Raw genomic sequence first — 15,336 nt, 5'->3', positions numbered from 1 at the left:
TGTGTTTTACAGACAGATATATTGCATAGAAAATGCACATGGACAGCTGGTACGAGACCTAGACTTTAATCCCAATAAACAGTACTACCTGGCTAGCTGCGGAGATGACTGCAAGGTGAAATTCTGGGACACGAGAAATGTCATGGAGCCAGTGAAGACACTAGAGGAGCATTCCCACTGGTAGAACAAATTATCTCCATACTGCTTTGTGGGTGGATGGCTTCTCTAATTTATTCAGCTAATTATTTTACTGTTTAGGAACAATGTGAACTAACTATGTTTGTGCTACTATGAACCAATATTTTTCCTCATGGAGGAAATGTTTTAATGTGTGGATGTTCCTTGTGTGCTTGTGAATGAAGAGTTTAGACTATGTTGGTCTAACTGGCAAGAAACAGTTGTTAACACTGTGGGGAGATAAGGTCCATCTTTGAGAACTTGTCTTGTAGAGGCCAGTGTGGACACAGATGTGTCCTCCCCAGTTGAGCTTGATGTGCAGAAAAGCAGATGCCCTCTGTCCTTCCATTGAACACTGGTTGAAATGCTCAATAATTCAACTCTGGTCTTCTGCTCTTCATAGCCCTTACACCAGAATATGCAAATGAGTAATTGCATTCTCTTGGATAGTATTTAGAGCTTCTGTCTACCACTCTGGCCTGTGTCCAGAGCAAGGAGAGATTCTGGTCCGATGTTTGGAGGCTGCAGTGTTTAATTAAAAATTGAGTGGTTCATGTTCTATAAAATTTGGGTTGGAGAAATTCTTGCACGATAAATCTGGACCCCGAAGCTACTTTGAGATGTGAATTAAACAGCAATTTTTTTTTTTTTTTACCAGAAGATGAAAAAAACAAGAATAAAACAAGAACCATAAGTCATTTGGAATTATCTTGATTTGTAAAATGGGAGTATTGAAGAGAAGTATAATCCTACTTTTGGTTTAGGGTCTATTTTAAACTTGACTCTAAGAATGTGAGATTTTGTTTAAAAGGTTATTTCTAACCCACATTTTGCTTTGGGGAAATTTGTTTGTAGTTAGAACTTAAATCTTTCTGTGACATACTAAGGAATGAATTGGTGAGTACCTTCAAGGTGTGATGCCACTGAATGGTGTGTTTTGTTCTTGGGAAATTTTTAAAGAACCTTACTTTTTGAATTTTAAAGACACTTCGTAGCAAAAAGGTGGTGTAGGAGCTTAAAAGTCAGATGAAGGTAGCAAAAAACAGTCTTTAGAATGAGTCATGTCACTTCTATGTGGACTTAAAACATCTCAGGCAAAGATCCATGTTTAGTACTGTCTTTTTACAAAACCACAACATTTAACATTTGATGCACTGCCTGCCATGAATAATTTCTTGTTCTTTTGACTTTTTTAGGGTCTGGAATGTCAGATACAATCATTCTCATGATCAGCTGATTCTCACAGGAAGCAGTGATAGCAGAGTTATCCTGTCTAATATGGTATCCATTTCTTCTGAACCATTTGGACATATGGTAGATGATGATGAACTGAGTGACCAAGAGGATCAGCATCAAGAAGAGAAGTATGATGTTTCCTGAGTTGTATGCAGATGCTTAGAGTTTAGGGTTTTTATTTCATTGCAAGTGGTTAACCTGCTATATTTTGCTGACTAGGATTTTTGTATACAGGCCTGTGAGGTAAGTAGTTCTAATTCCTACATCACTCTGCTTTACTCAATCTTGGGTGCAGTACCTTCTCTAAAGCTGGTTGGCACAATCACTGTGTGTTCACTGCTAGGAAGGGGATGGTGATGCTTGAAGACCAGTCCTGAGATTCACTGGATCAGTGAAAAGATTCACTTTAGGGGAGCTGTGGATGAAGTCAAGCACATGCACTTATGTGGGGTAAATGAGAGCTGGCTGTTGTCTTTTCACTTTTTCTATCTATGTGTTCTGACCTTTAGCAAATATTACCAGTCTAACGGAGAACTTTTGCTCAGCTCAGACTAAAGAAGTATAAATACTTTTTCTTTTGGAAATTTCTCTTATAATGGTGACTGCTGTAGAAACCAGCAACTCATCAGACCTACTTCAGGCAAAACAACTTTTTTCTTAGCAGTCTTGGTAGACAGTAGTTCATGTTACTACAAGCCTTTGTAAACACCATCCTCCTGGCAGTGTGAGGAGACATTTTGCGTGGATTTTGGAGAGGAGTAGGGTTTTCAGGAAAGAGTTAACAAATGCCAAATTAATGTATTTTTCCTTCCATTTTCATCTGCTTTTGCCTTCTTTGTTGTTCTTTTCTTCTTTGTACTCCTTAATATGAATACATAAATATGTATATCCATATAGAGAATCCTGTAGGTCTAGTGTGGGCTGAGGCTCTCTAGGTTTGTGACCAGCTTATATGGTCATCTTCAGCAAACTCTTTCTTTACAAAGTGAAGATAATGATACTGAAACTCCTGTGAAGTATTTTGAAACTGACAAGTTTTAGTCTGTAATTTTCTTTTCCGTGCAGCTGAGAACATGGATATTCAACATCTCTGCATTGAGCAGTTGGTTTGTTACTTCTGTTACCACAAAGCTATCTTCAGTGAAACAGGCAGATTGTTTTCAGAACTTCAAATGCATTTTAAATGAAGAATGGTCAAATGTGATGAGGGGCAAGAACTTAAAAGATCCAGTTACTCAGCTGTGTTGGCTAGATCTTTCAGTTAAAATTCCGTTACATTTTAGTTAAAGCTTAGCTTGCTCTCCAGTTGCATCTTTAAGGTTGCTCTTACACCTTTATTTTATTAAGGAAGGTGTAGTTTTGCTCCAGATGATTTGGCTTCACATAAAGGACTTATTTAATATTAAAAAATGGCTTCCAAGGAACCCATCCCATATATAGAAATGCTAATTCTAAATTTCTAAAACCAATTGGTGATGTGCCTCAAAAATCAAAGTGTATCAAATTCAGTACCTAGAAAATTGCTCATGTCAGTGGTGTGTATTTGCATTCTAGCATATAACTGAACTTCCAACATTTTAAACTGTGATCTTTTGGTTCCTTACTTTTTGGTTCTTTTATTCCGTTCTGGATTGAAGAGAAATAGTAATAATGAAAGTGAGAAAGACACTTCTTTTTTATATATGTATGGTGGGAATATATTAGTATAAATAGCATCACAAGTAAATACTGTTCTTAACTGTTGTGTAGTAAGTTATCTGGAATTCTGAATTTCTGTTGGTGCTAAACCATGCAAATGCTTCATTAAAACGTGAGTGGTTGTTTCTGGAATAGAAAAGTTTGCAGCCAAGACTAGGTAAAGCAATACAGCAAATATAACACATGCCAACCACATCATGAAGCACTTGTATAATAATAATAAAAAAAATATAGAGCCCTTACCTGTTCCCAGAGGTTACAGGAGTACCAACACTGCATTTCCTTGCTAAATACACGCTTTTCAGCTGCTAATCTGTGCTCTATAATACTGGGAAAGCACATTGGCTTTCACAGTACTAAGCAAATGTTACAGAAGTTGGTTGTTTTTTCTTCCTTCTTTCTTTCTCCAAGCTACACATTGAGCTGAAAGGTTGTTGGCAAGGTGCACCTCAGCCTTAAATTGTTTCCAGATGAATGTCTGTTTAGTTCTGAGTGCACCACTGAAGCATGGCGTAACAGCTGTTGGGAATACTTCTTGTTAGTCAATCACGAGTGCCCAATATTTAGTCTTTAGTATGCTTTTTCCTACTGGAGACTTCTTTGAACAGTCTGCAGCATTCCATGGCTACTGTGTCTTCTGTAAAACCCAAGTTTTGGTTTGGTGAAGTGTTTGGGGCCAGGAGATGGTGTGATTTTTTTTTTTTTTAAATTTGTTTTTGCTTAGGTATGTTCTACACTCTCAAAGTGTTAATATTATCCTGATGTCCGTTTTTATCCTGTTTTGGAGGACATCTGATTTGCTTTTAATAGCACACAAGTCCTGATAGTGTCTTTTTTCTGCTATATCTTGAAATATACCAAGAAGAGCAGGTGTCTATACAACTAGCATCTCCAGCCACCTTCAGTTTCGAGTGACCAAAAGAAGGTTGAAATATCAAGTGGGAAAAAGGAAAAAGCCTCTTTTTCATGGTCTGAATTAAATAACTAGTAAAAACTGCTCAGTGGATTATGAAGAGTGTGGACTAATTATATTTTAAAAGTTTGTGGGTTTTTTTTTTTTAACTTAGGAAAACCACCTTTGTTTTGAAAAGGTTGCCTTGTAGTAGTATTCTACACAGCTAAGAATTTTTATAACCTTAATATATTTTGGAGTAAATGTTCTAATTTAAAAAAAAAATGTTTCTTGGATGGGGATAAAAGCAAGTAATATGGCAGTTTAACTCTTTGTTGTTCAGCTGTGTAGAACTGTGCTGTAGAACAAGGAGTCTACTTACACGTTTATTCTTGACAGATTTTCTGTAGTGACTGCCTGCTTTTCAGGTTTCACAACTGAAAAAAATTATTTTGAAATAACTTAAAGTTCTGCAACTGGGTAGGTTTAGATTAGATATTAGGACATTTTTTTTCACAGAAGGTGTGGTCAAGCATTGGTATGGGCTGCAGAGCGAGGTGGTTGAGTCACCAACCCTGATATGTTTAAAAGTAGTTTGCATGTGGTGCTTGGGGATATGGTGTAGGATGAACCTTGTAGGTTGTTGGTTGGACTTGGATGTCCTGAAGGTCTTTTCCAACCTGAATGTTTCTGTGGTTCTGTGAAAGATCCATTAATGAGTAATAAATAGACAAGAAACCATAAGTTGCTATATTTGATTCTTACTAAGGAGTTATTCTTTGAGGCTTTGCTTTTTGGCTGCTTGTCCACGTTGACACCATGGGTGAAGTTTTTAATGTGATGAAGTGTAAGGACATCTTCAGCAATCAGAGTGGACCAGAGAGAACAGCCTCTCTGTAAGAAGAGATTTCCTTCAATGTATTAGCTGTAGGAGGCAGTGGTTTCTTTCTTTTTGTTGTTGTTGTTGTTGTTGTTGTTGTTGTTGTTGTGTTAGAACTATGGTTTGGAACTTTTTGAATAAGCAAATCATGTGTTTTTCATGGTAATACACCCAAAACTCTATGCTCTAATGTAACACCCTTGTGTGTGTATCCGTGACTTCAGGGGGGTGAATTGTCTGCCCTGATACTTCAGATAGGATTTGGCAAACCTTCTTGATAAGACAGGCTTTCAGGGCATTTTCACACAGCTGTCAAGAGATTTTGCTTGTGGAAATCTGGAAATCGTAGGATTATGCTATGGAATCAACTCTATCAAAACAAATTAAATAGTTTATATTTTTGGAATAGTAACATTCAAGACTTTACTTGGATGTATAGGAAACAGGACCAAATCAGTGCAGCAGCACTTCCCACTACCTAGACTGTTTTGCTGTGAAAATGTCTATTTTTTTTTTTGGTGTTATTTCTTTTGTTGACCTTCATAGAATTAAAATAATTTGGGCTGAGAAAGACCTCTAAGGTCATCAAGTCCAACTGCCAACCCCACACTACCATGGCCATTAAATCATATTCTGAAGTGTTGTGTCTGTGTATATATATATTATTTTTTTAAATATCTCTAGGAATGGTGACTCCACCACCTCCCTGGGCAACCAGTTCCAATGTCTGACCACTCTTTCAGGGAAGAAATTTTTCCTAATATCCAATGTAAACCTCCCCTGGTGCAACTTGAGGCCATTTTCTCATCCTCATCAGATAGGATTTCCTTAATTTATTTTGCTTATTAGGAAAACTAAGAAGACTGCTGTATAAAAAAATCTGCATTTCCTGGTCTTAAAGGTGGTGTCTCCTATAGAAGCAGTTCAAAGGCATTTTTTTTGAGTTGACAAAGAAAGGGCAGGGCTTAAAATAGCACAAATAGCCAACTGTGGTATATAAAAACAGTGTTTCAGTATGAACATCATTGAATACTGTTTTCCTTAAGAGTTAAAAAGGAAGTATGTCCAAGCTTACCAGAAATACAACCTTAGCAGTCACTAAGTTTTCTCCTGCTGTTAAAGGAAAAGGACATCCATGGGTCCTGTCCTGGAATCCAGTGGCATGCTTTTTTGGATTCATTTTGCTGCAGTGCATGCTGCTGTTTTATTGAATCACATCTATTTCGCAGCAGTTTTTAGATTAAAGAGGATTTAATTTTGACACTGATAAGAAATCAATGATTTTTTGCAACTCTGAAAATGTTTTACCGAATGTCGTGGTGACAAAACAGAATTGCAAGCACTGCAAACCTAAGTGGTTGTTAGCATGAGAGGTAATTGGAAATAACAGCTCTCTACATGAAAACAATCATCCAGGGCTTAACAGGCTTCTCTCTCAAGTCTGTAACACAATTAACCTCAAAGTTATCTAGTAAAATGAAAGCCCTTCTCCTTCCAGAGGAGAAGCTTGTAGACTCATGCGATGTGAATAAGACTGCAAAGGCAAAGCAGTCCAGGTTCAGCTCTGTGTGGCACAAATCTTAAAGTTTATGCAGGGTGTCTTGCTGATGATGTTAGAGTTGGGTGCTGTGTCAGTTGCTGCAAGGAAAGAACATAGTAAAGGACAGAAAATGGTATGGGAGACTAGACAGGAAAATGAGAAAATAAAGAAACTTTTTAACGGGCAGGGAGATTTTGGACTGGGAAGAAAATAGCCTGCTGAGCTTGACAGGCACAACAAGTGATGACTAAGTATGCTTGTCAAATATAGACTGGTGAGACTGCTCTATCAAGGGATCAGTAGGCCAAGCACCGACATCTGTGGTACACTATAGCATAGCAACTACATGTTTACACCCATAACCTGCTGGTTTTTATGTTAAAATGGAAATCTCTGGGTTTTGGCAGCAACCTCAATTATGCGTATTAAAGTAGCACAGAAAAAAGTGTACTGTACAGTATCTGTACTCTTCCTGTACCTGTACAGATACTTCTTCCTAACTGGGGAAATGTTTAAGGTCCTGAGCATTCCTCCCTTCCAAAACCTGCCAAAGACCTGCTAACTATTGCAGTGTCCAGGCCACTTTAAATGCTTTCCCCTTCTGCCTGGTTTTATGCATCTAACCTAAGGCAACAAATAACCTGGGCATTGCCATTAAGAGTTGCTAACTATGAAATGGAAAGCTTCTGAGATAAGAACAATGCCCATAAAAGCCTAGCAGCAGTCTTCTAATCAGTGATGCATCAAGAATGAAGGTATTGGGGGAAAAATACACTCATGAGTGCTATGACGTGTTAGGATCTGATTACCTATTGTGTATTAAGGAGAAATTAAGTTGTAGTAACTGTTAAAAACAGAAGTATAATTAAAATATCTAAATAGATAAAATATCTTAAGATAAATACATGTTCTGTGTGTGCCGTGGCTGCAATAATATTTTACTGTAGACTCTGTTTATCTGTGTGTTTATATATATGTGTTTTGTTTTTTTTAAAGGTATTTGTTATCTGGCTTAAGTAAATGTCAGTGTCACAGCTGCTAAGTCTGTAACTTCTTTCATTAACCATATTATGTTTAATATCTGGGGATTTAGGAAAGTCTGAGTTGATTCTTTCACAAATAAGAACATGTAAAAGCTGTGTAAAATTTCACTGACAGAGTAAATAGTTCGATGTGAGACTTGGAAATGGATCAACTCCAAGTATCCTCAATTTGTATAGCTAAAATGCAGGCTGAGGTGTTTTCTTGACAGTCTCTTAGTGTGGAGTTAAATGAGCTCTCTCCAAGAGGTTCCTGTTGTCACCAAAAAAAAAACCCAAAACCCCATCTCAACCAACCTTGTTCTGTCTGCTTAAATTACTTTGAATAGTTGTCATGGAGTCAGGGAATTAACATGCCCAAGTCAGGAATTATAAAAATAGAATTATTTTATTTTCCTGAAAACCCCAACCCCCAACTATGTACAAAACTAGTTTAGCTTTATTTACAGATTCTAACTCAATCGGGAATTCTTTGAAGGTCGTTATGGACAAATTTAGAGATTTAGGAAGTCAGGAAGTGGAAAAGGCCAAGCTGCCTTTACCTCACTATCAATCAGGCGGAGCAGAGAATTAAGGAAACAGCAAGTTTTACTCACGAAGGTGAAACAGGTGTCCAGTGATGATCTCTTGCTGTATTTCTCTGTGGCTCAGCTGCCTTCTGACACTGCAAGCAATATCCAATAGTCTGGATCCATGCAGCAGAAGCCCAAGGAGAGTGGCAAAGCCACCAAACTTGGAAATGTCTCAAGATATGTCTGCCACAACACAGGCATTCATGGAAGCAACATTGCCTCAGCAGTGTAAGGGGAGAGCCAAACTGCTAGAGTCTCCCCAGTTCAGAATAGCAGCCCAGAAGTCGACTGCTGTATGGTCCAAGAGTAGCTGGGTCCAGGTGCTGCTGGCAGCTTGCTCCAATGCACCCCAGGACTTGCTGAGCTTGCAAATTTGCACAGAATGGTTCAGAATTGGGGAGAACCATCCAAAGGCAGGGACAGTGTAAAACCAAGACCTGTGCGAGAAGGTAAGAGCTGTCCGAAAGCAGGGACAGTTCAAAAGAGGAGTTCTGTCACGGCAGGAACTTGTCCTGTCAGGAATTCCGTCAAGGCAGGGAACCACCTTGCACCTTCTCCCTTGCTCTATTTGCCACTTTATACTGGGTGCAGAACCCTAGCTAACCACCGGCCCGATTCTCAGTGCAGGCTTCCACGTGGGTCAGTACAGGTGTGGAGAAAGGTGCCTTTTGCTGTTCCCCCGTAAAGCCTGCAGGGCGGCAGAGGGAGAGGCAGATTTCCAGCCGCCTTCTCCTCCCCGTTCAAACCTATGGGGTGGGGGGAGAAGAAAGGAATTTGGAGTGCTCTGGAACAATAGTCTTTCACAAACATGAAGTAAATTTTGTTCTTTATTCCACCTGCAGAATCCTTCTGGGCTCATTACCCATTATGTAATTTAAAGGCTAATCTGTTTTCATTCATTGTCTTGTAAAGGATGCTTGTGGACAGTTTCTTTTGGATTTTCTGTGTTGTCCCCGAGGCACTGATCACGATGAAGTTATTGTTTTCCATCCTGATTATAGTATCTAGCCCTATACCAAGTGATCACTTCTGTAAGGATTTTCTGTTTCTCAATACTTGTCTCAAGGCTATGCCATTCTTATGCACAGGTAGCCTGTACAAAATATCATTGACCTGTGCTATTTAAAACCAAGGCCCACCAAAAGCTGAACTCTGGTGGCTTGAAGAGCAGTCAGCAGGGACATCCCCAACTAGATCAGGTTGCTCAGAGCCCTATGAAACCTGATCTTAAATGTCTGCAGAGATGAGTCCTCCACCACCTCCCTGGGCAAATTGGTGCAGTCTTTCCCCACCCTCATAGTAAAGAACTTCTTCCTAATAGCCAATCTAAATCTACCCTTCTCTAGTTTAAAACCATTGCCCCTTGTCCTAGTGTCACATGCCTTTGTAAACAGTCTGCGCCCCAGCTTTCCTGTAGCTGCCCTTCAGGTACTGGAAGGCAGCTATAAAGTCTCTCTGCAGCCTTCTCTTTTCCAGGCTGAACAACCCCAAGTCTCTTAGCCTGTCTTCGTAGGAGAGGTGTACCAGTCCTCTGATCATTTTTGTGGCCCTCCTCTGCACCCTCTCTATGAAGTCCATGTCCTTTTTATGTTGAAGAATGTGCTTTCTTCTTCTGGCACTCCATTGCTTTTGTACACAAGAAGAAATTTAGTGTCTAGACAATAATAGACAATAATAAAAGACAGTTAAAAAATTGTAGTTCCAAATGGAAATGCCAAACAGAAGTTCATCTGCAGGCTTCTTTCAAGAATGCTCAGTCCCCTATGACTTCTGTAAATTAAATTAGATGAGCTGTGTTATTTAAATGGAACAGTGAAACAACTCAGAGCATACAGAAAATGGTATAATCTAGAAGTGTATTTGTCCTTGTTTATCCAGCCTTTGGTTAACTGAGACTCCTGGTTAACTGAAAGTCGGTCGTGTCCCCTGACAGCCATGTGCACTGTGCATTACTGCCCTGTTTCTCCAGAGAGACATCTGAAACCTTCAGAATAATGGAGTTGTGGGTAAGTGGGTGAGCACTGCGTGAAGCACATTGCTGTCTGGGGACATGACCAACTTCCACTTAACCAGGCATGTCAGTTAACAGGAAGTTAGAAAAACACATTGGAGGAGATGAAGTGTCTGTGTGTGTATGTGTGTGTGTGTTTATTAGCTCTCTGCTGTTAGGTGGTTTGTTTCAAAGTACATATTCAGGAGAAGTGCAAAACAAGCCTGCTCTTTGCCATTAACCAGAGGCTGTGTTTTGGTTGTGCTGTGACCTTTTTTTTTTTTTTCCTGTTAGTTGACCTTAAAGGTAGTGTAAGTAAATTATACAAGTCCTTGAAACTAAACACCTGAAGCTATTCTGTAGTGTCAGACTGCTTTTGGTTTCTTTTTCTAATTGAATTTTGTTTGTGTTGTTAGATTAGACACTAGAAATCCATTCTTTACTATGAGGGCAGTGAGACGCTGTACAGGTTGCCCATGAGAAGGTGTGGATGCCCCCTCCCAGGCTGGATGAGGATTTGAGCAACCTGGTGTAGTGGGAGGTGTCCCAGCCCATTACAGGGGCATGATCTTTATAGTCCCTTCCAACTCAATCCAGTGGTACCTAGTGATAAAACAAGGGGCAATGGGCACAAACTAGAATGTAGGAGATTCTGCTCAAACATGAGGAAAAAATGCTTTCTTCTGAGGGCGCCTGAACACTGGACCAGATTGCCCAGAGAGGTTGTGAAGTCTCCTTCTCAGGAGAATTTCAAAACCCATCAAGACAGAACCTTGTACAGCCTGCTCTGGGTGACCCTGCTTTAGCAGTGGGATTGGGCTAGATGGTCTCCAGAGGTCCTTTCCAGCCCAGCCATTTTATGCGCTTCCAGAGTGCATCAGTTCAGGGCAAATACAGCCAAATCAAACGCTTCATTTTTGGCTTTGCTTTGTGTTGGGAGTATTGCAACTGCAGTGCAAGGCTGTGTCTGGGAGGCAGGGGGATGTTTCTGAAAGGCTGACTGATTCCTGTTGGACAGAGGTGATTCTCTGTGGGTGAAGGAGCTCTAAGGTCACTCTCTGAAAATTCACCTACCCTCTAGCTACAGAATAATGTGCAGTGGTGTTGCTGTGGAGAGGAAAGACTGGCTCTGTGAGTGGAGGGCAGCAGGGCAGAGCAAAATCAATGATTCTTGTGTGGTTTGAATTTCAGAGAATTGCCTGAATCTGTTTTTAAATATTTGCAATGCAAAAGAGAATATGTTTGTCTGTGATGATGTAGGTGACCAGGAGCTTGGATGTTGCAGTGGCAGGTGAAGTGTGCAAGACTAGATGAGAGTCCAGTATTGTAACTAGGAATAGGAGATTAAAAAAAACCAGAGTAGTTCTTCTATCTCCTTACCATTACCCTGCAGAGAATGGGTCTGGGATGGAAGCACAGGAGAGGCTGTGATTCTTAAGGACTGTACCTTCTTGGCTATCTCTACTTCTCTGAGAAAATTATATATTATTTTAAGAATTAAACTAATAACAGAGCCAAGGAAGGAATAGAGCATGGTGAGAGAACAGATGTTGCTAAAAATGTATTTAAGTACATTTAGATCATACCCTGTGGTTTGCTTGAGAGAGAGATGCTTAGTGTTGGTTCAGAGAGACTCTGAAATGCACTGAAATTGAGAATAAGAAATACTTTGTCCTTGCATATGGGGTTTTTAATACTGACTTGACTCTACTGTGTGATCTGATATGTAGGTACCTGCAGACACCTGGTATCGATTATTTCGTATGAGCCTACTATTACATTGAATAGTCTAAATGAGAATTTGCATATCTAGACTGTAGTGACACTTAAATACTGCCTTTTAAATCAAGTGTGTTCACAGATCCCTTTTTTTCTTTTTTTTTTGTGTGTCTGTTTTCAATTTTAGGATTAAAGAGCCCCTTCAGGACAGTGTAATAGCAACCTATGAAGAACATGAAGACAGTGTTTATGCAGTTGAGTGGTCCTCGGCAGACCCATGGCTTTTTGCCTCTTTAAGTTATGATGGAAGGCTTGTTATTAACAGGGTTCCCAGAGCTCTTAAATATCACATACTGCTGTAATTTAAGTTGTGGTGAAGTTGCTATCTTGGTGTATGCATTTGGTAGGTATTTTTTCAGGGTTTGGTTTCTTTGTTTTGGATTTTTTTTTAAGGATCTATTTTTTTCCCCATTATACATGTTACCCTTTTGTTATTAATATCTGTACAAATACAGACAATTTGTCTTTCATGTTTGCCTTGGAAAACCGTGATGCATTTTCTGAAGGCTGTGCTAATTGGATGATTTTTTTTTAAAGGACTAATCACTTTATAATACAAAAACTTTCTGGGTCTATTGAGTACTTGCCATACTCTTCCTTTTATTATTGCAGCTTTATGTGAAAATAGTGCATTACAGACATATTATGCTAATCAAAAACTGGGACAATGTAGGGTGCATGTAGCAGAAGCTGTCTGCTTGTTTACACAAATAATATTTTATCTTTTGATAGAAGCAGCCTTCAGCTCTCAGCTAGGGCTGCATCCTGCTAACACTCTGGCCATTCTTTAGTGCTCATAAACACATGGTCTTAATCGGCTTTCTTCATTCAGTCTAATATTTTAAACCCTTTTCCTTCCATTTTGCATATCTTAAGACCAAATGTTGATTGTGAAGGTGAAACCTTTAAAGTGTTGTTTTCCGTTTAAGCCTTACAGTCATTTCAACAAAGTCTTATCCTCTAATTTGGAAACTAAATACAGTTTTGAGCTCTGCGTTGTTACGGAAAACAATATTAGGTTTTACTGTAATGGCATATGTACTCATGCAGTGTATTATCCCATGTTCATAGAACTTAGCTGTGCTGTAGTATATTTTGAGGGACTCCAGAGCTATGCCATTGTTAACCTGAAAAATCTCTTTAATTTTTGGAAATAGGCTCTCTTATCCTTTTGGCTCTGTGCCATTCTGCAGCATGCTGCAATGATGGAGCAGGGTTTCAGCTAAGCACGCAGAGTCTTTTGCTGTATCCCCACACCCCTTTGCTGTAGCCGTACCTTACCTTGGTGCTGGTAGCTGTCTTGTTAACAAACACTGAGCCCAGGCAGATGCTGCCCTATAGGAGAGTGCCCAGAAAACTTGAACTGTTAGATGGAAGGCATGGTGGAACATGCCTGGGTACTGACACCCCTCCTTCCCTTTGCACAGCTTGATGAGAACTCTCCTGCTTGTTCTTTGTGCACTCAGACTAACCTCAGCAGTCATTATTTCCTGTTGCCTTTTCAACATTCTTATTTCCCATTAACTTCAGAGTCTGGGTTTAGGCGATAGTGTTGGTTGTGGTGGCATTGTGTAAGGCCTCTCTGAAGAAACAGCAACGAACATGGAATGGAAAGATCAATACCAGCCTCTTCCTGTGATTCCTCCTGTTGCTATGGCAACTGTGGGTGTTAGTATTGAGAGACAGCCGGCTGCTCACCTCTGCTTGTCCTTACCGACTCTCGGATCGAAACATGTCCAAAAGTGATTTGTTGTGTACACACAGCTGCTTCTGTGAGAGTGTGGCTGACTGCTATAGCCCAAAACATCCAGGAAAGATGAAAGCTGGATTCTGTTTCTGGCTTTCTTAAGGAGCTTACTTGAGAGAATTCATAGGAGTGAAGTAATCTAATTAAATCATCTACCCTATTGTTTGTATTTGTGTGATGATGGTGCCTGCCTGCTTCAGAGTGAATGCTTCATTGCAGATTCACTTGGGCTGATTTTCTGCCCTAAGATTTTAAACTTGTGCTGTTTTTAGATGATCTGAGTATGTAATTAGGCATGAGCTACTCACGTGTAAACTGCAAAAAAGACAACCAGAAAAACATTTCACAAATCAGTGGTGCTTTGGTTGTCTGAATATCAAAAGCCTTTATTGGACTTCAGTGTTAGTCATATCATCATTTTGGTTGGAAAAAGACCCTTAAGATCATTAAGTCCAACCATTCTCTAACTCTGCTAATGCTAGTGCTAAACCATTGGCCCCAGCACCATATCTCTGCCTCTTTGCAACACGTTCAGCCACCTTCCCCTTCTAGTCTTTGAGGATCCTTTCAAACATGAAGTTTCTTGTCCTATCCAGCGTAAACCTCCCCTGGTGCAAGTTGAGGCCATATCCTCTCGTCCTGTCACTTGTTACTGGGAAGAGGAGATCAATATCTGCCTCACTACAACCTTGGGTGCAGCACTTGTATGTGTAGCTTCCAGTGTTCAGACATCCCCTACATTCTCACCTTCCAAAAAATGAAACCGACACCAAACCCTGCAGTTTATTTTTATTGCTCTTTTGAAGAACGTTTTGCAGTTTTTTAAAGTCTAATGAAAGGTTGCTGCCTCCTAATGCACATGGCTCACAGTGTGAAGGTAACAGGAAGTTATGTAAAGGTATGTGGGATTTGATTCGACTTTCAGCGTGTAATAAATTTGGGACAAATTTCAGACTAATTTTTAAGTTGCTGTATTTTCTTTAATGTTATATGTTTATGCAGGCTGGAAAGCTCTAAACAAGACATATTTGATTTTGTTTTAGCTTTCAGAAATGTATGTATCATTCCATAAGGAAGAACAGAGGGCATGAACAGTGGGAAGGAAGGGAGTAGCAGATCAAATTTGAATGGAACATATTAGAGTAGAATCAAAAGGTCAGGAAGGGTCAGCTCTTAATCATTTTCAGCTCTCTGTGAAGCAGGATCTTAGTTACAGCAGCAATATGGAAACGACCTTCAGAAAGGGAAAGCTTTTGACAAGATTTCATCCCAAGCTGTTAGAGAAAGCAAACTGCAGTAGGGTAAGAGAAAAGGTTCAAAAATTACTAAATAATCGATCAAAGGTAAGAAATAGGAAGCAGAATTCACATTTCATGGCAAAAATATTACCAATGAAGTCTACAAGAATCTGTGCCTGGGCTTCACTTTTTGGGTAAAGGGATGCATGGAAACATGTCAAAGTCCTGCAAGTACTATTCAGACTAGTAAAGATGACTGACGAGTTATGGAAGGGCCTTAGTTCAGAGTGGCTGGGTGATAAAACTGTAGATGAAATTCAGTGTGGGGAGTTTGAAGTCATGGATAACGAGGGAAAAGAGTGATTTTACATTAACTACTGGGGACCAATATATGACTATTACTTCAAAGTAGTGTCTTAAATTCCTGGATCTTTAAAAGCATCAGTTTAATAGAGGTGAACATTTTTAAGTATTGGAAATTACTACAATTCAAAAAGAAAAGAAAATAAAATATTGTTAATCCATTAAACAATGTATTTATAAATAG

At 39.5% G+C, this 15,336-nt stretch overlaps 1 protein-coding gene across 2 annotated transcripts in view; it reads left to right on the top strand.

The window, feature by feature from the left end:
• The window catches only part of EIPR1 (EARP complex and GARP complex interacting protein 1), a 73,739-nt gene extending 59,230 nt beyond the window's left edge, over positions 1-14,509 (top strand). Inside the window, exons 7-10 of one of the 2 annotated variants that reach the window (XM_064145934.1) lie at positions 13-180; positions 1,374-1,541; positions 1,633-1,656; positions 11,932-14,509. In XM_064145934.1, coding sequence (XP_064002004.1) covers positions 13-180; positions 1,374-1,541; positions 1,633-1,656; positions 11,932-12,106 — 535 coding nt within the window. In that variant the 3' untranslated portion in view covers positions 12,107-14,509. The remainder of the gene's footprint in view (positions 1-12; positions 181-1,373; positions 1,542-1,632; positions 1,657-11,931) is intronic. The other variant, XM_064145933.1, reaches the window with a different exon arrangement.
• The last annotated feature ends 827 nt before the right edge of the window (positions 14,510-15,336 follow it).

Source organism: Pogoniulus pusillus, chromosome 7, assembly GCF_015220805.1.
Source record: "Pogoniulus pusillus isolate bPogPus1 chromosome 7, bPogPus1.pri, whole genome shotgun sequence".
Classification (NCBI taxonomy): Eukaryota; Metazoa; Chordata; class Aves; order Piciformes; family Lybiidae; genus Pogoniulus; species Pogoniulus pusillus.
This window is presented reverse-complemented; position numbering and strand designations above follow the sequence as displayed.